General features: G+C 33.6%; 1 protein-coding gene across 2 annotated transcripts in view; it reads right to left on the bottom strand.

The window, feature by feature from the left end:
* DGKB (diacylglycerol kinase beta) overlaps window positions 1-23,291 on the bottom strand; it is a 601,974-nt gene that overhangs the window by 345,235 nt on the left and 233,448 nt on the right. For both annotated transcript variants that reach the window (XM_028525894.2, XM_036010554.1), the window contains 3 exons: window positions 11,363-11,448; window positions 8,543-8,632; window positions 1,032-1,192 (listed from right to left, as the gene is read on the bottom strand). In XM_028525894.2, coding sequence (XP_028381695.1) covers window positions 1,032-1,192; window positions 8,543-8,632; window positions 11,363-11,448 — 337 coding nt within the window. The remainder of the gene's footprint in view (window positions 1-1,031; window positions 1,193-8,542; window positions 8,633-11,362; window positions 11,449-23,291) is intronic.

Genomic DNA, 23,291 nt, shown 5'->3' with positions numbered 1-23,291 from the left:
TAGGACTTTTATGGATCAAGGTGTATTACATTCTCACAAATAGTAAGAATCATTACAGCATTAGTAATGATTGTATATTTAGCCTGTATTAATCATTATTAGAGGCTTTTAAAATGTATAATCACATTATTTATAACTATGAGAAAGAAAATAATAAGCATTGTGATACAGATAAATGATGGGCAGCCAGAATAAAAATATTTGCTGAAGTACTCTTACCTAGGTAGCTTCACTCCTACGTTCATAAACTCAGCCAATGCTTTTTCCAGTCTCCTAGTGGTGTGTGTGTGCATGCATGTGCCTGCATATGACATAAGGTAGTACTGAGTGGCTGGCATATTAAATGGAATGTAATGCTATGAGCAATATACATTTTAGACTTCATAATTGTTCCATACATATAAAAGCATATACACATATGCATATATATACACATATACACATACATATGTATACATATATATGTGTATAGAATCACTTTTACATTCCTTCAAGATTAAAATTTAAATAGCCAAATGAAATTTTACTTCCAGTGTAAGATTTTTAAGAAATCTTTTAAGTTAGCCTTTTAACTTACTAAATACTTGGGAATAATAGCCAACATCTTTTTTACACTTGGACTTAACCATAAATTTAAACATAATGTCTATAGTAGGTTATGATCCTACTATTATATATATCTGAAATTAAAGTGAAATTTCATGCACTGTTTTCACATTTTCACTAATGTAGGACTTTAGCTTCTACTCTAACACTTATAACTAAACCCTTACTATAAATAATTCTATTCTATATTTTAGTAACACACATGATCAACCCAATTGCAAAAATTACAGCTTTCTTTAACACATGAAACTTTATTGCTGTACTCTAACTTTAAATAAAGTCATAAGCTTTATTATTGCCCATTAGAGGAGGGGTTTTGCTGACACTAGCATAAAGTAAATTATTTATAATTGGTCAATCGTATAGTGTACAGACAGTGATTATCCAGGACTCGTAAAAAAAGAACATTTAGTGGAAAATCTTACCACGCCAATGGAGAAGTAATTATTGATGATGCTGTAAGGCACTGGGTCTCCCTTCTCATCTTTATCATTGGGGATGACTTCAAACATCCACCTGTCCAACATGATTTCGGTGCTGTTTTCAATGTCTTTTAGGATTTTCATCAGATTTTCACCTTCATAGCCTAATTTAAAAAAAAAAACATTGAAAAAAATTCACAGGCTGTATTTATGTGTTTGATCTTTCATTTGAGTATGTATCATTCTTCAGTTAAGTAATGCATTTTTAAAGCAATTCCAATATAAGTAAAATCAATTGTAATCTTATTTTACTTAGACCAATAGTTTATTTTTAGCTTTAATTTGCAGCTCATATTTCTCTCCTGTGGTGCAAATTTTCAGTGCAGCCAACTGCCAAGTGAACATCTCCACTGAATACCCCCAGAAAACATAATATCAACATATTCAAAATAAAATTAACTATCCCCTTCCATACCTTTTTCCTGTGAACTCTGTCTCAGAAAAACAACAGCCTCCACCCAGGTGCTGAGGTAAGTAACCCGGAAGCATTCTAGATTAGTGTCTTTCCGTAGCTCCCTCATCCTCACCCTTTCCTCCTACTTACACGCAACTACTTTCAATTTAAATATCAAGTCCTTCTCTTTTAAACTTGGTGCCACATCGTCTCTTATTCTACATACCCAGGATATCCCCTTTCTTTTGGCTGGCTTGCTTCAATTCCCTCTGTGATTTTGATACTTCATTGCACTTAATTCAGGAAGACATCCTCTCAAAATAATGGATTCTGTGCAGTGTCACAAAAGTTTTCAACACCAGCCCTACCCGAGGACATTGTATAGTTATTTGCATCTTTCTGACTACAACAATTTTTTACCAGGTCTGCCCCACAGTAAATGCTCAGTAAATCCACTTTTTAATGAATGTACTACAGATAGTCAACATGGCCTGAAAAGATATTTTTCAAATCCTGTATCTTCCATTGAAAGTATCTATAGGTATATAAAATTATAGCTTAAACTTTAGCCTAATCTTGGAAGTGCTACTTTCTTAATCACTTGCTTTTAATGTCCTGCAATAATTCTCTTTAAAACTTAGGTCTGCTGTGAGAATTAAGTGAGAAAAAAATAAGAAAGTACATAAAATGTCTTAGTACATGAGGTATAAGAATAGAAAGGTCTCAACAATATAAGAATACTAATGATATTAATATCAGAATTTCAAATATTGTACTGTTAAATAATGTATTTCTATAATTCTACACATAAAGATAGAAATTCTTGAGATTATATTTTGCGTTGGAACAATATTTTCATCAATTTTTTTCTGTGTCAAACTTTGCTTTTCATTTTAATAATTTTTTGCTGAGCAAGTAAATGTCAGCAATAAATTACGTATGAGTCCTCATTAGATGTGCTAGCACTCATAACATTGGGAAAACTAACTGTGTTAAAAGAAAACATAATAAGCAATGTAATATGCCAAAATTCTCTAATGATGAATAAGTCAGATTATTTATAGCATAATTCAAAAACTATGAACCCACATAATAATATGAATACAACTGTAGTCAATGGAAAAACATTGAACTGTTTAAACCATGAGACAATGATAACTAAAGTTACTTATATTTCAGATGTTTTTTTAAGTACATTTTATTGATTATGCTATTATAGTTGTCCCATTTTTTCTCTCCTTTATCGCCCCTCCACCCTGTACCCCTTTTCCTCCAGCATTATCTCCATCTTAGTTCATGTCCATGGATCATTCATGTACGTTCTTTAGCTTCTCCATTTCCTACATTATTCTTAACCTCCCTTGTCAATTTTGTACCTACTAATTATGCTTCTTACTCCCTGTACCTTCCCCCGATTCTCCCCCTCCCCTTCCCCACTGATAACCCTTCATGTGATATCCATTTCTGTGATCCTGTTCCTGTTCTAGTTGTTTGCTTAGTTTTTGTGTTTTTAGGTTCAGTTGTTGATAGTTGTAAGTCGTCATTTTAGTGTTCACAGTTTGGATCTTCTTTTTCTTAGATAAGAGCCTTTAACATTTCATATAATGAGGACTTGGTGATGATGAACTACTTTAACTTATCTGTGAAATACTTTATTTGCCCTTCCATTCTAAATGGTAGCTTTGCTAGATAGAGTAATCTAGGTTGTATGTCCTTGTCTTTCATGACTTTAAGTACTTTTTTCCAGCCTCTTCTTGCCTTCAAGGTTTCTTTTGAGAAATCAGCTGATAGTCTTATGGAAACTCCTTTGTAAGTAGCTGTCTCCTTTTCTCTTGCTGCTTTAGGATTCTCTCCTTATCTTTAATCTTTGGCATTTCAATTATGATGTGTCTTGGTGTGTTCATCCTTGGGTCCAACTTCTTTGGGACCCTCTGAGATTCTCAAACTTGCATGTCTAGTTGCTTCGCCAGATTGGGGAAGTTTTCCTTCTTTATTTTTTCAAAAGTTTTCAATTTCTTGCTCTTCCTCTTCTCCTTCTGGAACCCCTATAACTCACATGTTGGAACATTCAAAGTTGTTCCAGAGGTTCCTGAGCCTCTCTTCATTTTTTTGAATTCTTGTTTCTTCTTTGTATTCCAGTTGAATATGTATTTCTCCATTCTGATCCAAATCACTGATTTGAGTCCTGGTTTCCTTCCTTTCACTGTTGGTTCTCTGTATATTTTTCCTTATTTCACTTTGCATAGCTATCACTTCTTCCTTTATTTTGCACTTGTACTTGATCACTTCTGGGAGCTTCCTGATTACCAGTGTTTTGAACTCTGCATCTGATAGGTTGGCTATCTCCTTGTGCTTAGTTTTTTTTCCTGGAGCTTTCACCTGTTCTTTCATTTGGGCTGTATTTATTTGTCTTGGCTCACGTGTTATTTGTAAGGGGCAGAGCTTTAGATGTTTGCCAGGTGGGTCAACCCTCTTTCCTTTGTTGTGGCACTGTATGTGGGGGAGGGGTCAGAGAAGGAACAATGTCATCTGCTCAATTCTCACGCTGCTCTCAGTCACTTCCTCTGCTACCCATAAGTGATATGGGCTGATTCCTAGTTGGATGGGTTTGGGTATTTTCTAGGAATGCATGGGTCCCTTCAATGAACTCTCCTGTGAGACTGGGAGTATCTCCTGCTAATGCCACCCCCACAGGTTTTTACAGCCAGAGGTTTTGAGGCTTTACTTCCCCATCCTGGAACCCTGAGTTGCTGGGTTAGTCTCACTCCCCAGTTGCTCCTCCCAGTTTATCTGCCCATGAATGTGGGACCAACTAGTCCTCTAGCCACTGCCTTGCCATGCATCCTCGCTGACCTGGGTCCCTGTCTCCACCCCTCCAACCAGAATGGACACATGTTTCTCCTTTAACTCCTTGGTTGTCAGACTTCTATACAGTTTTATTTTCTGGCAGTTCTGGTTGTTTCTTGTTTTTATATTGGTTGTCCTCCTTTTGGTTGTGTGATGAAGCAAAGCATATCTCCCTGTGCTTCCATCTTGTTTGGAAGTCTCTCAGATGTTTCTTAATAGTTCAACATTTATTCTCTTATTCTTTTATTTTTAAACAGAACAAATAATAGCCTTCCAAATAAATTATGTATATACATATGTATTCCCTATTGAATTAAATAATAACCAGTTAAATATATTCATCTATTTCCTAAACTCTACTTTTTTGAAAATATGTATGATAGTTTTCAGATATAATTTTTCATATATATAAACATAGTACAGTCTAATACACTATAAAAGTATAGTACAATATACACTATAAATATATATACACATGTACACAAACACAGCAGAAATATGAGTAAATAATAATGATTTAAATCAAATATTGATTTTGTCTTTGGGCACATTTCAGGTTAATTACAACAAGGTTCAACATAAAACCAGAAAAATGTGTGAACCGTAACTGACCAGTAGGGATATATTAGAAATGGACTGAGTGAAAATTAATTACCAAAACTAGATTCTACTAGGGTCACTCAACTTAAAATCCTTATAACTATATTAATTCTCAATGTGTTTAAGGCTATATATGAAAAATGCTAGCATGAATTCAGCCTTGTAGGTAAGTAAAAATGTTAAAAGATAGGCAGTAAATAAACCTATTTTGAGAAATAGATCTATACTTCAGAAGTAATTCACAAGGGTGAGCAATTTCAAACTGTAGTCCCCAATTTAACATATATCTACACCCTACTTTTTATATTAATCTATGTCTGAGCTTGTTAAATAATGATCCATAACTAAAAATAGGACTCCTGAAATCAAAAAGAGCATATTTTAAAAAAAGACAAACTCACTAACTATGCAAATGAACACTTATTTCCAGAAAAGAATAATGTTATTTTACTTCTCTTATTTTTTATTTAAAGCCTATAATCACTCTAGGCTAAGAAATAAAATGAAATCATAATTAATATTTATTTTCTACTTAATAATACGTTATAATAATGCCTGAATCTATCTCAAAAGTCAGAGAAATTTTTCCAAATAAAAATCATGTAAAGAAAAGCAAAAACAAGTATTTATAAGTGTGATCCATCTAAAACTCTCTCTTGCCCACTTACTCTTTACAAAATGATTTTTGCAATAATATTCAAATTTTTATTGGACTAATTATTGCCATAAAAATTGCAAAGGGGAAGTAAATTGCATATTTTTTCAAATGCCATAGAACGTCCTATGTTCTTACAAGTATTACATTTCCAAAAATGTTAAATATATTCTTGTAAAAGTTTCAAGTCAATATATTCCACTGACCCTAAGAGAATCAAATGTTTATTGGATGAATAATGTACCTTTCTCTTCTAAATGTTAAGCCTAATAATAACTACATCAAATAATAAGTACAGACACAGGTCAAATTAAATAGTGTAGTGTAAGAACCTGGGAACCAGGTGCTGTTATTTCCTTCAAATTCTGATGAGAAATCTGAAGCACAATTGTTAAGCAACTTGCTCTATTACACCTCTGGCAAGAAAAAATCTTTCTCTCATGCATGTTTTTTTAATTAGTAAACTCTAGCCAACAGCATTTCCATTTCCCTATTTGCTCAACTTGACAACTTTCAGCCCTTTTTACTACCTCATTTTCCCTGGAGCTCCTGTTTAACCCACTAGCAAGTTCTATCAATCCATCCTGAAAATGTGATTGGGGTTTGTCTACTTGTCCCTTCTGCATTACCACCACCGTAGTCCAGTCTTTATTTTCTTTAATTCTGATAACTATACATTTTTCATTTGGAAAACCATAATTCTCCACATTTTCTTAGCAGTTAATTTTACATCCTCTAATTAATCTACGTTTGAAAACAAATATGATTGCATCACACTGCTTTTGCTGCCCTTTCAAAGTTTTGGTTTGTGCTTCAGATTCAATCGGATAAAATCCTTACCATAACTACCAAGCCCCTGCATTATCTGCCTCGTGATTATCTCTATGGTCTCATACTAATCACGCCTTTCAGTCCATACCTATCAACCCCTCCATGACAGCCTTGAGGGTCCCATCAGCTTTCATTTGGACCTTTCAATGAGAAGCTGTTTCTCCCCCATTCTGTGTTCAATCCAGCTGAAATGTTACTTCATCAGAGAGGCCTTCCAGACATCCAGCAAAAAAGTTTCCCGCGTGTTTTTTCTCTAAAAATACACTCTGTTTGGTTCTGTCCTAGCCTTGACCTTATTTTGTAACTATACATTTCATTGTTCATTGATTTATGCCTGTGTGCTCAAAGGGTATGAGCCACTTCTTTATCTTCTCACTCCGTATCTAGCACCTAGAGCAGTGCCAATATACACATGCTAGGAAACCACAGAGAGATCATCTTTAATCCACACTTTGACATATACTACAGTTCATGAGTCTTTGGCCACTGGTAATATATTTTTATAATTTTATTTTATTGTCGTTCAAGTACAATTGTCTGCATTTACCTGCCACCACTCCTCCACTGATAATATCTTTAAAAGAGTTTTATAAGAAAAATATTTACATATAAAAATGGAACTTATATATCAATTTTGAGACTTAAGCCATTTATTAGTTTGGAACCAAAAGTAAAATTGATATTTTTTAAATATCAAAAATGTTTTGCAGAAAAATATGACCAGAAGCCATATGCATGCTTTATTTCCTTTTAATCAATATACATATGTAAGCACTAGCAGAATACAATCATAAGCAATGGTTCATTCTAGCTATCTGTTATCTATTTATCTTTAGGTTCTATGAGATTTACCTTAATATTTTATAATATTATTTTACTAAATTATATCCATAATGAAAGTGACAAATAAATCATAAGCAAAGCATTTACTTTAGTCCCCAACTCTGTCTGTCATGTATAAATATACATATTCACAACTTAGATTTCCCTGTTTGGCCAGACACTCATGTAATGATTTTCTCAAAGTGTATTGTAAATCAGTTACTGAGAGAGTTTGTTCAAAAAGAAAATCACCTGCCCAGGTCTCGACCCCAGAAATTTCTATTCAGCATATTGGAGGTGAGGACAGGTCACTATATTTTTAACAAGATCCCCAGGGACTTCTGACTCACAGTGTCTTAGTAGACACTTTTCAAACATCTCTAGGTGAGGTTAGCTGCTAAAAATATTTACGATCCAATTCTTCCGGCTTTAGCAAAATCTAGTTTACTTTGGTTCCTTCAGTCAGGTACAGCCTATTAATGATGCTTCAAAATACTTTAAGACCTCATCTTGAAATTTTCTCCCCTTACTCACACTACTCCACACACACTATTTCACTTTGATATCCTCGAATACGTCAAGTGGCTACCTCTCTCCAGTTTTGTGAACTTGATGTTCCCTTTCACGATGAAGTCCACTCTTAGGTCTGCATGGTTCTGTCATCCCTCCACTACAATTCTCACTGCATCATTTTGTCACTGCAATGATGAGGCTTTTCATTATGCTGGTTATCTGTGTACTTCTTAGAAGGAAGTCTCATGATTTATACATGATTCAAAGTGCCACTGGAATTTAAGACCATTTTGAAAACAGTCTTTATTTTTGATTCTCAACTCTGTATCCCAAGGGAAGACCACAATGCCTGGTGTAAAGTGGGTTTGAAAACATGTGTTCATTCCTGGACAAGTCATTCATTAGCCTTTACATTTTTTCCTTAGATTGTTGTTGTAACACACAACTCAGAAATTAAAAATCTGAATGTTACTTTTAGAGTTAATCCATGCTGATCTCACCTCTCATGTGAGAAGCCCCAATACCAGAGAGGCCTAGAAAGAAGCCTGCCCGCCCCAGGACATCTACAGTTAGTATCGCTTTAAAGCCCAGCACTCACTGTCTAACTCTTGGTCCACCATTTCTTTCTTTAACCCAGATTATTGTTCAAAATCATATACTGTATATCTGACAGCAATTATATTTGGTAAAAATCACATGGCAGTTGTAAATAAATGCTGGATTCATGGAGGGGGTGTGTTCTGTACTGTTTATATTTTACTAAGATTTTCATTGTTGTTAAAGCTGTTTTACCTCCTCCCCATCGCAGGCATCTTGCTAGATCGTTACCGGTCCCAAGAGGCAGAATGGCAACTGGAGGGTGCTTGACTACATTAGCCTTTTCTGTGAAATTGAAAAGTAAAACAAAATAAAATTTTGATCATAGATAGAACAACAGTAAAAAAAGATAGTTTGGCATGAAATGAAAGCATTCTACTAGACACTTATAAAGAAAAAAAGTTATATTTTATAGGTATACACAATTATAAATTATGATTAATCTCCATGCATCTGTAGCAATTTATAAAATGCAAACAAATAACATTATGGACAAAGTCACAGGAACGTTCAAGTCTCATGCGCGAGGAAAGCCTTGTAACTATGCTAGCCCATTTAAAAATTGTGGTTTAAGCTGGATTTAACTCCACTGAAATAAGTCAGACAGAAAAAAGCAAATACCACATGATTTCACTTATATGTGGAACCTAATGAACAAAACGAATGAACAAAACAGAAAAAGACTCATAGATACAGAGAACAAACTAAGAGCTGTCAGAGGGGAGGGGCTTTGGAGAGCTGGCTGAAAAAGTTCAAAGGATTAAGAAGTACAGATCGGCAGTTACAAAATAGTCACAGGGGTGTAAAACACAGCACAGGAAGTATAGTCAATATTGTAGCTGCTACATATGGTGAGAGGCAGATAACCTATCGGGGTGATCACTTCACAAATTATATAAATGTCTAACCATTATGCTGTACACCTAAAACTAATATAAAATAATACTGAATGTTAGCTATAACTGACAAATTTAATACAAGATTTCAATCCTTAAAACAATTCTTGGGATATAGATATACATAACATAGGAATATGTGTACAAAAGCACAACCAAAGTGGTGGATTAGGTTTCTATATAAAGTCCTTTGGCAACATCAACTCTAAATACACTTCACTTTAAGGAATAAAATATTTTTTTAAACAGCTGAATTCTAAAAGCTAGTAAAGTGCAAACAATGTCCTTGCGTTGGTTGTTTCCACCCAAGGTGCTCTTTTGTTTCGGAATAAACACCATTTAGCCATGAGATCAGGGTTTTCTTTGAGATCCACCTTCACGTGAAACAGTGCTTTGAGTTCAGAACGGCGAAGTTCTCTGCCACTGTCCGAATCATTATAGGTCTTGAATGAATCTCACAACCACATATTAGTTTATTTTTTCTCTCAGCTGCTCAAAGTCAGTAAGTGTTTGTGTATAAAAATAAAGAGGAAATCAATTTTTTAGGGATGGGCCACAGCTGATAGCCAAGGCTTACATTTTGGGGGGTTAAAACAAACCAATAATATCCTGATGTCTACACTCTGATATTCTCACCAGTCCTCGGATAGTATACAAGCAGCTCTTTAATTTTTATACTTATTGAATTCTGGTTTTCTCCTTAAGTAGGACACACTAATGCTATTTACATCCTTTACCGGGAGGCCAGAGAGCACAATTTTTACTGTTTCCTTTTTTTCCAATGTCAGTAGATTAAAGTTAGATGTTTATCTAACGTGTACTAGTAGCTTGTATTTATTTTTAATTTCAAAATTTCAACATGTATGAAAAGACAACATTTCCACCTGCATTGATTATATGAAAGTTTGTTTCAATTTGTATAGGTAGTAAAGTTTATGTTGAATCAATTCTTCCCTTTTGTGAAAGGGCCCGTTTTTAAAAAAAACTAACTAGTTATGCAGTATCTGAAATGAGAAATTTGAAGTGAATATTTGTATTGGATTCATCTCCCCATAAAGGTGAATTTATTTTACTGAGCAGTAATTAGTTCTAACAGCTGTCTGTAAAAAAACATAATTTTTCTGATTATACCAAGCTCTTCTTGTAATTTATGTCTACCTTTTTCCTCAGTCATGTACCTGTTTGGTTAGCTTATAAAAAATCAAGCTTTTAGCCCTGGCTGGCGTAGCTCAGTGGATTGAGCGCGGGCTGGGAACCAAAGTGTCCCAGCTTCGATTCCCAGCCAGGGTACATTCCTGGGTTGCAGGCCATAACCCCCAGCAACCGCACATTGATGTCTCTCTCTCTCTCTGTTTCTCTCTCTCTCTCTCGCTCTCTCTCCGCCCCCCCTTCCTTCCCTCCCTAAAAATAAATAAATAAAATCATAAAAAAAAAATCAAGCTTTTAAAATGTGAACTGAGAAGCAGTGTAAAATAAGATTGAAGTGTGGGTTCCAATCCTAGTTCTGTCAGGTCATAGCTACAAAATTTTGTTCATTTTTAACTTCTTAAAGCCTTAACTTCCTTATCTCAAAAATGGGATTATCAAAACTGTATTATAGAGTTGTGAGAATTAGGAGGATTGGGGTAAAAATCTTAGCATAAGGCCTATTAGATAGACCATGATAAATAAAAATTAGCTATAATTATGATAATAATGTTTGAGGGAGATGACATGAATGTACGCATAGGGTCAAGTTCTCAGGTTCCATGCTTACACCAAATAAGCACATATATCAGACAGACTTGACAGCAAGTTCTAGAATCCTCTTTGGCTCCCTCTCTAAGGCAAAGAAATAAATGGTGCCTGATTTACAAAGAACTCAGGGATTAGTAAATTCCATGAACAATACACAAGAAAGGAAGGATTCCAGATACTTTATATCATGATGTAAATTAAAATTTTTAAATACAGAATAAATTAGACCAGTAAATAGTGTGCAAACATGCTGAATGTCAGTTATGTAAATGTCAGTCACTGTAACATCCAAACATATCAATGCATTTATTAATAAATAAAATGTACAGAATGTAACGTTGCCTCTCTCACCCCAGCCACGTAAAATATGTGTCCTCATTACCTATGCAGTCCAAAATCCACCCCACGGTCCCGTCTCCCCCGCAGGCGAGCACTCTGAAGTCAGTGACGTCACGGAAAAAGTTTAACCTGGAAAGTAAGTACACGATTGAGATCTTAAAATTAGGGCATTTTTAGTTTAATATTCTTTGAATTTCATCTCATAAAAGTATTTTTAGTTTGTGAAAACTGTAAAATCTAAATGATTTTACTGAGAAAATATTAAATTCTGACCGATAATGTAATTCTAAAGTATTAACAAGTCTTAACTTAAACATTTTAATTATATGTACTCAATTCTATAATACATATTCTTTACTTTTATCAACTCGAAAAATTCATAAATTACAGTAATTTTATTGATAGTCTCCCAGATGTGATCTGCTGTTCTTATAATCCAAAGTCACATATGCTTCAGTATTTCATTTCATAATTTTTATGAATCAAAATTCTCTTTCAAATACTTATATAAACGTGTGATTATTTTGTCACTAAATATGTCTTTGAGAAGATTCTGCCTCCTAATTACTGGGACAAATTGAACACGGTGCTTTTGTAGCTAACTGTTTCAGTGTTTCCTTCTGCTTTACAATCTGCAAACAGGAGGCAAGCGTCCCGCTGTCTGTTGGCCTGGCCCGCTGCGATTGCCATCCAGGCACACCCAGGCCTAGCTGCTGGTCAGCTGTAATCAATGCCCACTGCTGTGGCTGTTCCTGCAGGCAGCATGCATGTTAATGCAGCCTGCTTTGGGGGAGTCACCAAGGCAAGTGATGCAGGCATTATATACTCATTCATGCCTGTTTTCTTGAAATAAGGGAATTGAAAAGGGACATAAGTGTTTGGAATGTAACTCTTTACCTCCTTTACCCCAGAGATAACCACTGGAAATTAATATAATATTATAGTATAATATAATATAATATAATATAATATAATATATAGTATGCAATTATCCAAGGTTTCCCCATATATTTATATATGAATATTAATGTAGACATACATTTTCTAACATACTTATTTTTAACATGAATGGAATTATGCTAATTATTAGCATAATTATATATAACAGGAATATATATATCTTATTAACTTATTTGTTAAAAATTGCTTCTAAGACATCTTTCTGTGTCAGCAGGTTGCCTCATGATTTACAGTAAGAGAATGTATTACATATATTGTATATTCTATGATTTAAATCATTTTTCTTTATTTAGTTTTAAACTATCTCTACCATTTCACTATTACAAAAAGTAAATACTATATTTAACATTATTTCCAGTACAGTTATATGAAAATGTGCATGTTTTGAAGACTAACCTTCTAGACAGAAAAGGTTCCACTACACCACCATATTACCATTTAAATGGCTCCCATTGTACAAGATGTAAGTGCCCATTTCTTGCAGCATATAAACAACTTTATGACATTTCTTCATTAATGGTGGAAAACAGAATGTGGCTACTATTTTAAAATCACACATCCCTGTTTACTAGTGGGTTGCATACATTTTTTGTAGGTTTAATAGATGTGTAACCTGTTCTGTGAAGTTCATCTGCACATCTATTAAGCCTACAAAAATATTCATATATATTTATCCATTTAGTTCTCCTTTTCCATTTAGTTGTCTTGCATTATCTCTCAAACTCTTTACATATTATGAATGATATTTTCGCTTAAATTAGCATCAATAGAAAAAACACCTTGTTACAGTAATACAAAGAGTGCATAAATAAAATAGAAATATATAAAAATTCACTAAAACCCAACAGTGTAATAGGAATCGTGAATATTTAGAACATAAAATTTCCATGTATATCTTATGTAATATACCGTGAATATTTAACTTTTGTTAATATGTTGCAGCATTTTCTTCCAGTTCATTACCAATTGCTTTGGTTCTATTATGTGATATATTATGTATAATATAAACACCTGTATAATGTCTAATATAATCACCAATTGTGTACCCCAAGGACAAATCATTTCTGAAAACATATTTTCCTCTATGCTCTCTCTCAATTATGGGTTATCATGTGTATGCTATAAACAACATATCGATTACATTTTGCTTTTTTCATTAAGTATTTTATTAAAATCTATTCATGTGGAAGATGTTCTGTCCATGAGTAGTTTAAATTATTTGATTTCTCCTGCTAAATGTCAGTTATTAAGTGAACATGCCTTTAATCCATGACATTTAATCCACGCCAATAGACATTTGGAGTCGTTAATTTTATATTCTTAAAAATAACTACATCGTTGGCCAAGTTTTCTAGTGTTGTGGGCAGTGGCTACTTTCAGATAGAATCACTTACAACTTTTGCTTCCCAGAGATGCTGTACCAATGCACATGGTCATTAGCCACGTGGTTGAGATCTGGCAGACCTATACTCTCTGACTTGTAATATTCATTCTCTTCATGAATACTTTCTTCATTCCCTGTGTTTCCTCTTTTGGGAAATTCCTGCTTATGTCTTTTGTCTGTTTTTCTCATCTTTTTTCTTGTTGATTTGTAAAAATTATTTATTATTAATTATAGTCTATTTTTGGAAATATTTACTAAATGTTACAAGATTTGTTATGTTTAATTAATATGCATTTTAATGAACATTTAGTTATAATCAAATTTATCAACTTTTGTAAGTAGCTAGCACTTTAGTCTGTTTTGTATGCAAGAAAACTGTTTACTCAAAGGTCAGAAAATATTCATATATACTCTCTATTAAAACTTCAGTTTTACTTTTAACAGAAATTCTGTGTGGTGGTATGAAACAGGAAACATAGTATATTATCATATACTGATATAAAAAATATAAAAATAACCATAATCCCTATCTCATGCCATCACATACAATTATATAATACATATTACATTGTATATGTTATATAAAATACTATATATGTATATATTTTTTTTACAAAATTTTATTGTGGTATTATGAGGTATGGACCCCTTTATTCTCCTGGCCCCTGCCCTCTGCTCACTTTTTCTTCCTTCCCCCCTCTTGCTTCCTCTTTCTTCCTTCCTTTTTGATGTTGTGCACAAATTTTTAATCCATCTCTTCACTGGTGGATAATTCAACTTTCTACCATGCAAGCTCCATCATGAGTCAAATCTCCATATATAAGTACATTTCTCTTCAGTTTGTCTATTCTATTTTTTTCATGAATTTGCCCATCTCTGCACAAGTATCACAATCTTACAATTGCTATAGCTACACAGTAAGTCTAATCTTATAGACCACATAGAATCCAAGATATCATTCCTTCTTTGCTTCTCTATATGCATTTTAAAGTTAACATCATATTCCATAAAATAAAAAGATCAATCATAATTTTGAGTGCAGGTATATTAAGCCTATAGATTAATTTTTGGAGAAATAACACCTATATAATGTAAGTTAAATTCACTTGTTTATGAGTATAGGATTGTTCAGTTTATTTAGATATTCTTTAATGATTTTCAATAAAGTTTTTAATTTTTCACATCTAGCTCTTGCATATATTTTATTAGATTTTTTATTATTTTATAGTTTGTGTTAGTATTTTTAAATTATTGATTTTAATAGTTTTGTTGCTTATATATGTAGACATATTTCACTTTTATACCTTCATGTTTTAAACAGACACATTACTCCTACTTTGTCTATTGCCTACATTTTGTTTACAAATTCATTTGGATTTCTATGTAAACTCTGCCATATGCTAATAACAATGGTCCTATCAGTCATCTCTAATTCTTATAATTTTTATTTCTATCCTTGTATTGTGCTGGCTGCAGCACCAATATATATTGCTGAATAGATGTATTTATACAGAACCTCATATCTCATTCCTGAATTTAAATCGAATACTTCCAGAATTTCCCTATTTATGGTGATACTTTTTGTAGAGATCTTCTTTTTCTATTCTGAGTGACATTTTATAAGTTACAAAAGTTCCCTTCCATTCTTGTTATAGTACCTTTTATTATGACTCAATATAAATATTTTTCTGCATATTTTGAGATGTTGATATGATCGATCACATTTAATCAGTACTGTTATATATTCTACATTATTAAACAATCCTCATAATCTTCTTATATACTTAAATTGGACATTGTTTATTAATATTGTTTACAGGGAATTGGATTTGGTTTGAAAATTTGTTTAGAAGTTTTACATCTAATTTCATGAATACAATTGACTCACTATTTTCCTTCCTTATACCATCTCTAATTTTTTTATCAAAATTATTATCTCATAAACTGTATTACAGCACATGCCTTCATTTTCTATTTTTGGAAGCATTTGTATAAATTTGAAAATTCCTTAAAATAGTAGCACTTGCATTTAAACAATCCTGGTGAGTCTTTTTCTAATTTCCTAATTCTTCCTAAATCAGTTTTTGCCAGCTATATTTCTGCATTGATTTGCCTATCTCCTATGTTTTCAAAGATTTTGTCATTGAAGCTTCAAAAATCTTTTTAATATACATCAATGATGTCATAGAGCTCACTGTTTCTGGTGAACAGCTAACCATCCATTTGACTCACCATTGTTCTTCTATAACATGATGATGTTTCATCTCTTACACTAACTGTTTTCTTTAAAAAGTGTCACCCTTGGTTATTCAGCAGCATCGTACCCCAAACATGAACCCCATGGGATTGTCAATTCATTCTCTGTAAATTGATTGTTAAATGTGTTGAAAAGCTGACCTCTCTAGCTCACCCTCTTAACCCACTCAATCCATGCTGTTTTCCCTGGAGATTCATTCCTTATTTCATTCAATCACTGAAAAGTAGCCTTGGAAAGTTATTTAATCATCCTGAGGATCAGTTTCTTTTGCTTTAAAATGCAATTAAAGCCTCCTTCATTGGGTTGATTTAAGCCCGATGTACATGTAAGATACATGTAAATAAATTACATTGTACCATTCAAAGATTATAGGGTGAAGCAAAAGTAGATTTACTGTTACAAATATGCAAAAGAGTTTTTTCTTGCATTATTATATATGAAGTTTTATATTACTTTCCATACAAATAACTATAAACCCCCTTTTGCCATATCCTGTACTATTAATGTAACTATTATTTTTTCTTTATTAAAAGTAGTATATATGTTTAATACGCTGCTACTCCTCCATGTCCCCAACTCCCCCACCCCCAGTGATCTGGCAAAATAGTCACACAAAATAACTTTCTAAAAAGCACAACTGGATGGACGGAGAGTAAGGAGTTCTCCCACCTCCAATCTGAAACTGCAGCCAGGGAACTACTGAGAGACCTGCTTACGACCTTGGGAACAAAAAGTGCACTGGAAAACACCTCTGACTGAGAACAAGCAAATCTGATACTTGGCAAGAGCCAAAATGCTGGGCTCTCCAACAGCATTCACTTGCCACTTGTTAAGTTGTAAAGTCCAGTAGATAGAAGGTTCCCACTTCATACAGAATTTTGACAATGGGGAGGAAGCATGAGAGAGCATGGAGTGTTAGGAAAGATGCCAACTTGACAGGTTCACTTGCAGAATTAGTAAGTATAAACATTTTGCAATGAAGTAGTCACACATGGCTCAGGAATTTATTTTTGCTATTTTCATGGAATTTTATTGAAATTAAAACTTAAAATAATTTATGAAAAGAATTAATGATTTTTAAAATTTTTCATTGTTGGTTCTATAGCATTTACTATTTATTCAAAATAGCTATAATTGGAAGAGATCCTATGTTAATGCATGGGTTTAGTAGCTCTGTGTCAGATGCTTTTTTATCAATATTTTTTTCTTTATTTTTTATTGTTGACACTATTACAGATGTCCCCATTTTACCCCTTTTTCCTACCTTCATCCAGCCCCCCTTTCCTGACCTCTGGCCATTACTATACTGCTGTCTGTGTCTATGGGTCATGCGTGTATGTTCTTTGGAAAATCCCTTCCCCTTCTTTCATGCACCCCTCCCCTTCTCCCTCCCCTCTGACAGCTGCCAGTCTGTTCCATGTATCTATGCCTTTGTTTCTATTTTGTTCATCAGTTTATTTTGTTCTTGAGATTCCACATATACATGAAATCATCCTAATCACATTTGTTCAACAGGCAAACACTACCATGCACCCTACATAAAAAAAGAAAAACAAAAAACGGTGGTGATATTATAGTGCTTGATACGACAATGTGAATCAAGATATTTCATCTGAGATTCCACTTTTAATAACTATTAGGATAAAACTGTTATAGAAAACATAGGAAAGCCCTGGCCAGTGTGGCTCAGTTGGTTGGAGCATCACTTTGTAGACCAAAAGGTTGTGGGTTCGATTCCTGCTCAGGGCACATATCCATTTGTGAGTTTGATCCCTGGACTGGGTGCATACAAGAGGGCAAACGATTAACATCTCTCTCTCTCTCTCTCCCTCTCTTTCTCCCCCACCCCTTTCTCTCTGTCTTTCTCTTTTTGCCCCCACCCTTTCCCTTCTCTCTAAAAGCAATGAAGAAAAATGTCCTTGGGTAAGCATAAAAAAAAGAAAAGAAAATGTAGGAAGTCTTTATTTGTGCCTGACAATTGTATTTTTAAAAGTATGACATGAAAACTATTTTAAGAAAGAAGAGAAACTGCAGTACAGATTACATAATCTTGGAAAGTGTCTTCTAATCAGATTTCTTAAACTTCAATATGTAGGAATTTCTTTTTGGTCTCATCTCACATTTTGTTATCTTAAGAAAATAAAAAATACTGCCATATACATATATACACTATATATAAATAATTTTGATGTATTATTTAGAAATGAAATTGAACATATAAAAATAAATACTTATATGGGTATTAAACATTATACATAGTATACAGTATATATTATAAAATTACATTTTCCAATACTTAAATGAAACCAGTGTAAGATTCATAAATATTATTAGTGTAATAATGCAGATGAATGGTTATTTAATCTTGCATATTTATATTCATTTGTATTAAAGAAGCACAAGTTGAAGGATCACAAATGGCTTTATTATATGTCAATAAATCTCCTCCTTTTCTTCTTTTTTTTTAGAAAAAAAGTTTACTGCAAGAACTTGCCTTTTTTAAGCATTCTGGGTCAGAAACATGAATAAGTGTCTCTTATTTTTCAGCTCAGTTCACACTCATACTTGCAGTGTACGCTGTTACACATTATTCTCACACTCAGGTCAGGTGGAGTCACAACTGCCTCACTGAAATCAGGCTGCCTTTTCTGGTTTGTGATATTGCTATCATTTTTGAAACTTTATTTATACTCTGAAAAACCAATGCTTAATCCCTTTCACTTATTTCTAATACCCAACTGGATCTGTACATATCCTGGTATCACTGGTATTATTATAGTTGCTATAGCCAATTTGCGAAAGCTATGCATGAAGCAATTATGAAAAGCCTTTCTTCTGTACTATATAGTATAAAATGGGGAGGGGTTACAACCTTGGGAACAAAAAGTGCATCTTTTTGTTTGGATATGATAATGTCAGCTTCAAAGTGGTGACTTACCAACTGTTACGTGCCTGCTGCATCATTTCAGCTTAAGATAAAAATAATTATAATCATGTCCTCCCATATCATATTTTCTGTCCTCTACTTTACCAACAAAGCATAAAGTTTAGGAAAACTAGGAAATGTACCTGTTTCAACAAATTCACTTAATCTGTTGAGGATCTTTTATGAAAGATGAGTTTATACTTGGGGAGGGGGCATTTCATGTAGTACAATGTAATGCTGTTACCATCACAGCTGGAAATAACTTTCAGAGCATTAGAAAAAAAATAGATCTCACAGAATTCTGCATAGTTGAAACATTAATGTCCCTACCTCTAGAAATTTCAAAAACATCTTTTAGGCATATGCATATTTTAGAAGAGAAAAGGAGAGAGGGAGGGGCAGAGAGAAATGACAAAGAGAATGAGAGACAGAAAATCAGGATACTTCTTCCTGGGAGACCTACGCTGCTATCTCACCAAACAACTATGATACTGTCCCCAGTGTAATACAAGTGAGAAAGGAGAAGGCAGTAAACAATAGGTTCTGGAATGTGGTTCCAATACCTGGTCCTTTTCTAAACTGGTGTATATTAATCTTGGAAAATTAACATGTTAAAAAGAATATTAAATTCTCTCAAAACATTTTGAATGAATAAAAACAAAGTAATAATTAGGTAAACTACCATTGACTTTTTATTGAAACTATCCATAATTTCATTAGTATAGAAGTATAAAATACCTCTATAAAGATCTTACTTTTTTTGGAGATCTTGTTTATTTTTAGAGAGAGGGAAAGGGAAGGAGAAAGAGAGCGAGAGAAACATCAATGTGTGGTTGCCTATCATGCACTCCCTACTGGGTACCTGGCCTGCAACCCAGCATGTGCCCTGACTGGGAATCAAACAGCGACCCTTTGGTTTGCAGGCCAGCCCTCAATCCACTGAGCTACACCAGCCAGGACTATAAAGATCTTACTTTAAATAAAAATACTAATTTATTCTGGTACATGTAAAATAGTAATCCTTTTAGGATGTTTTAAATATATCCATAATACAAAATAATATTTAAGGACCAAGTAACTAAAGAAAATAAAACAATTTTCTTTTTTTGTTATTTTCTCTCATTTATAAATGTAAAAGTTTCCTTCATTAGATTAGAAGGAACTTAAATCAACTCAGTATTTACATATGCTATTTAGTGCTGCAAATATGAATTCAGGTTTATGGTCATGTACATATGTCTCTATCCCTCAAAGTACTAATGTATATGTGTCCACTATGGCTAGTAATATATGTATATATATAAATATATAATTAAAATATTTCTATTAAGGTTGAAAGTTACACAACTACCACACAGCAAAACAAACCTACAGTTTTAAAGAGAATTAAGTAAATATGATAAAGTGTTTTAATCTAACCATAATTACACCAATTTCCTGATCTTTCAAAGAAGTTAACTTAGAAGAACTCATTCTTAACATATCCAACTGAAAAGCGCAGAGATATTGTCTGTGGTCCAAAACACAGTCTAAAATAAACCCCACGATATAGAAGCAGACGTGACTGGGTTGCTTGGATCTGTTTGGCAAATCTATGCACATCTATTCTGTCATCCAAATGCTTGTATTATTAAAAATTAGGATGAGTTTCTATTTTACATGCATTAGATCATTCCATCAAGTTAACTTTAGAATGTGAAGCAAGAAGGTTTTGTGAGTTAGGGAGTAACTCTAGAAGTCCATGAGGGAAATAAAAATGTTACTTTGACCAGGATCAAATACAAAAGAATAGCTATAAGTGCCTAAGAAATAGCCATTGCCTGGAAAATCCATACACAGGTTCCCCCCATGTTCCAATAAAACCTTTCATAAGCGGAAATGGCATAAAATAAAGAGTATTTCCATTTTCTAAAAATTTACTGATTTAGTATGTTAATAGCAATTTTTGTAAAAGTGCAAATCCTCTTTGAGTTTCAATTGGTGAAAAAAGTACTACTGTAGGCCTTTCTAAAAGCAAAGTGGTATAAAGTAAACTTTTGGAAATTGAGAGATAACTGTACCTAGAAATATAACTTTATAAATTATATAACACCTATATCAATTAACTTATTTAATATGTATTGAAAATCAACAACTGTGTACCAGGAACTGTGTTAGATTCCAAAGAATCCAAAAGAAGACAAAGAGTAGGATCTTCACGTGTGTCAGCAGCTTAATTTAGGAGACAGACCGCAACACACGGTCAGTGTGGGAAGTTCTCTTAAGATGGTTAATGTCAGTGAGGTAGCAAAGGATATCAGGATTGGCTTAATAAAGTAGACATACTGAGTTGAATTTTGAAGGTTTTTTTTAAGATTTTATTTGTTTATTTTTAGAGGGGAAGGGAGGGAGATAGACAGAGAGAGAGAGAGAAACATTAGTGTACAGTTGCTGGGGGTTATGGCCTGCAACCCAGGCATGTACCCTGGCTGGGAATCGAACCTGGGACACTTTGGTTCCCAGTCCGCGCTCAATCCACTGAGCTACACCAGCCAGGGCGTATTTTGAAGTTTTTGTAAAGGTTAATTTGCTAATGAACTGGAGGAGAAGAAATTGAGTGAAGGGTTAATATGTAAGAAGGGAGGAATGGAATATTAGGAGAGTGATCAGATGAGAAATACTGGAAAGAGTGGAAGAATGTATTGTAAGAAGGGATATAAAACTCAATGGTACTTCCATTACTCAAGTTAGAGAAAAAGTCAGTGAACAATTTGGGAAAGGATGAGAAAATGAGTTTAGTAGTAGACATAAAAAACTGAAGATATGAATGGAACATCACTATGAACATGTTGACAATAGTTAAATAAACTCGCACGGGACTGCAGGGAGGAACCTGAGATGAAAGGAGATGTTCAGAAGCCATCCATGCACACTTGATGATCAAAATAATGGAATGGAATAGGAAGAGGGACCACGCAACAGAGGCTAAAAGAACCGTGTTGGAACACAGCAGACGCAGATTTGCTCCTTTACGATACTAAACCCTAAGCAAATTATGGAAGCACTCAGATCATGTTTCCTGGTCAGGAAAGGGAGAAAACACCCGACTCATCATAACGTCGTTACGCTCTCCATATCTGCTCTCCTCCACCAAACAAATCAGTGTTATTTTATTACTATAAAATTATGAAAGCACATACACATGAAATTAATAAAGTTCTGAGTAGTAAATTCTAAGAAAAAGTGACATTAAAGGAATGGACTAGAGAAAATACATCCAGATATATAAGAAGCAGCACCTTAGAGACAGGAAACCTTGATTTCCTAATGTCCAAGGGAGAAAAGACTTTCAGAAAGGTGAAAACAGCCAAGACTATTTCATAAGGCATCTGTAAGTTTATTAGTGACAATAGCATCCTGAATGTAAAGTCAAAACCCTAAACTACACTGAAGAAGATAAAAGGTGGAAGAATAGCCTGTTTTATTAAGAATCTAATAGTGAAGAAAAAGATTTTAGAAGGTAACTCATTTGCACAGAGTTTTCAAATTAAAAATGAGAACTTCATCAACTTCACATTTGCTCGTTTTCTGCAATTCTGTAATGACCTGAGAATTCTTGGTCTGCATTCCCCTTGGGCTTGAACTCTTATATTCTATCCATTTCTACTGTAATTTGTGCATATTTTAACACTTTAATGATTGTACATGATTTCATAAACTAATCAAAATCACTTAATGCAAGTAGAGTAAATATTAAGGGGGTTTACATGCTTGAGATAAAAACTCAGTAAAATAGCAGCAGGTCAAGATGTAAAGCAAGAGAGCATTCATAGTAAGTGATGTGTCAAAGACACAAGAGCAGCAGGGAGGGACCCAGTGAAGAGGATGAATACATCTTACTTGGGAGGAGAGATGCCTCATCCACTGAGCAAGTACAGAAGGAAGTCAAAATGGGTTTGAATATCAACATATTCATAAGATTAGGAGTGAAGAAAGTTGAGGTAATTTCCTCCCCATAATCTCTGATCAATAAGCTAGGAGCAGGGATGAACACTGACTTTGTGGGGTATGGTGTTTAAAAGTTTTAGGTCCTCTGTAAGAAAAAGTAAGTAAAAATATATAAAAATGCAAGTTTATGTAAATTATATATATAATATGAAATTATACTGACAACAAATTTAGGATAGCTCACAGCAACTACATAAGATCTAGAATAGTAATGCAATTTCATTAATTAACTGCCTGATATACTTTTAATTTTTTAAATTTGATTGAATTTTCCTATGACAAAAATATTGAGTACATTTTTTTGAAAAGATGACACCAAATTGTAGATTTCTATGTTAAATTACCTTAAACTTTCCTGCTGTTTAAATGATAAGAGTTTTAAATGAAAGAGAAGGTTGTAATTTGGAAAAGATTCATAGGAGGGGTGCTATCAAGAGAGACTTTACAGACTATATTAT

This window comes from Phyllostomus discolor, chromosome 10, assembly GCF_004126475.2.
Source record: "Phyllostomus discolor isolate MPI-MPIP mPhyDis1 chromosome 10, mPhyDis1.pri.v3, whole genome shotgun sequence".
Classification (NCBI taxonomy): Eukaryota; Metazoa; Chordata; class Mammalia; order Chiroptera; family Phyllostomidae; genus Phyllostomus; species Phyllostomus discolor.
This window is presented reverse-complemented; position numbering and strand designations above follow the sequence as displayed.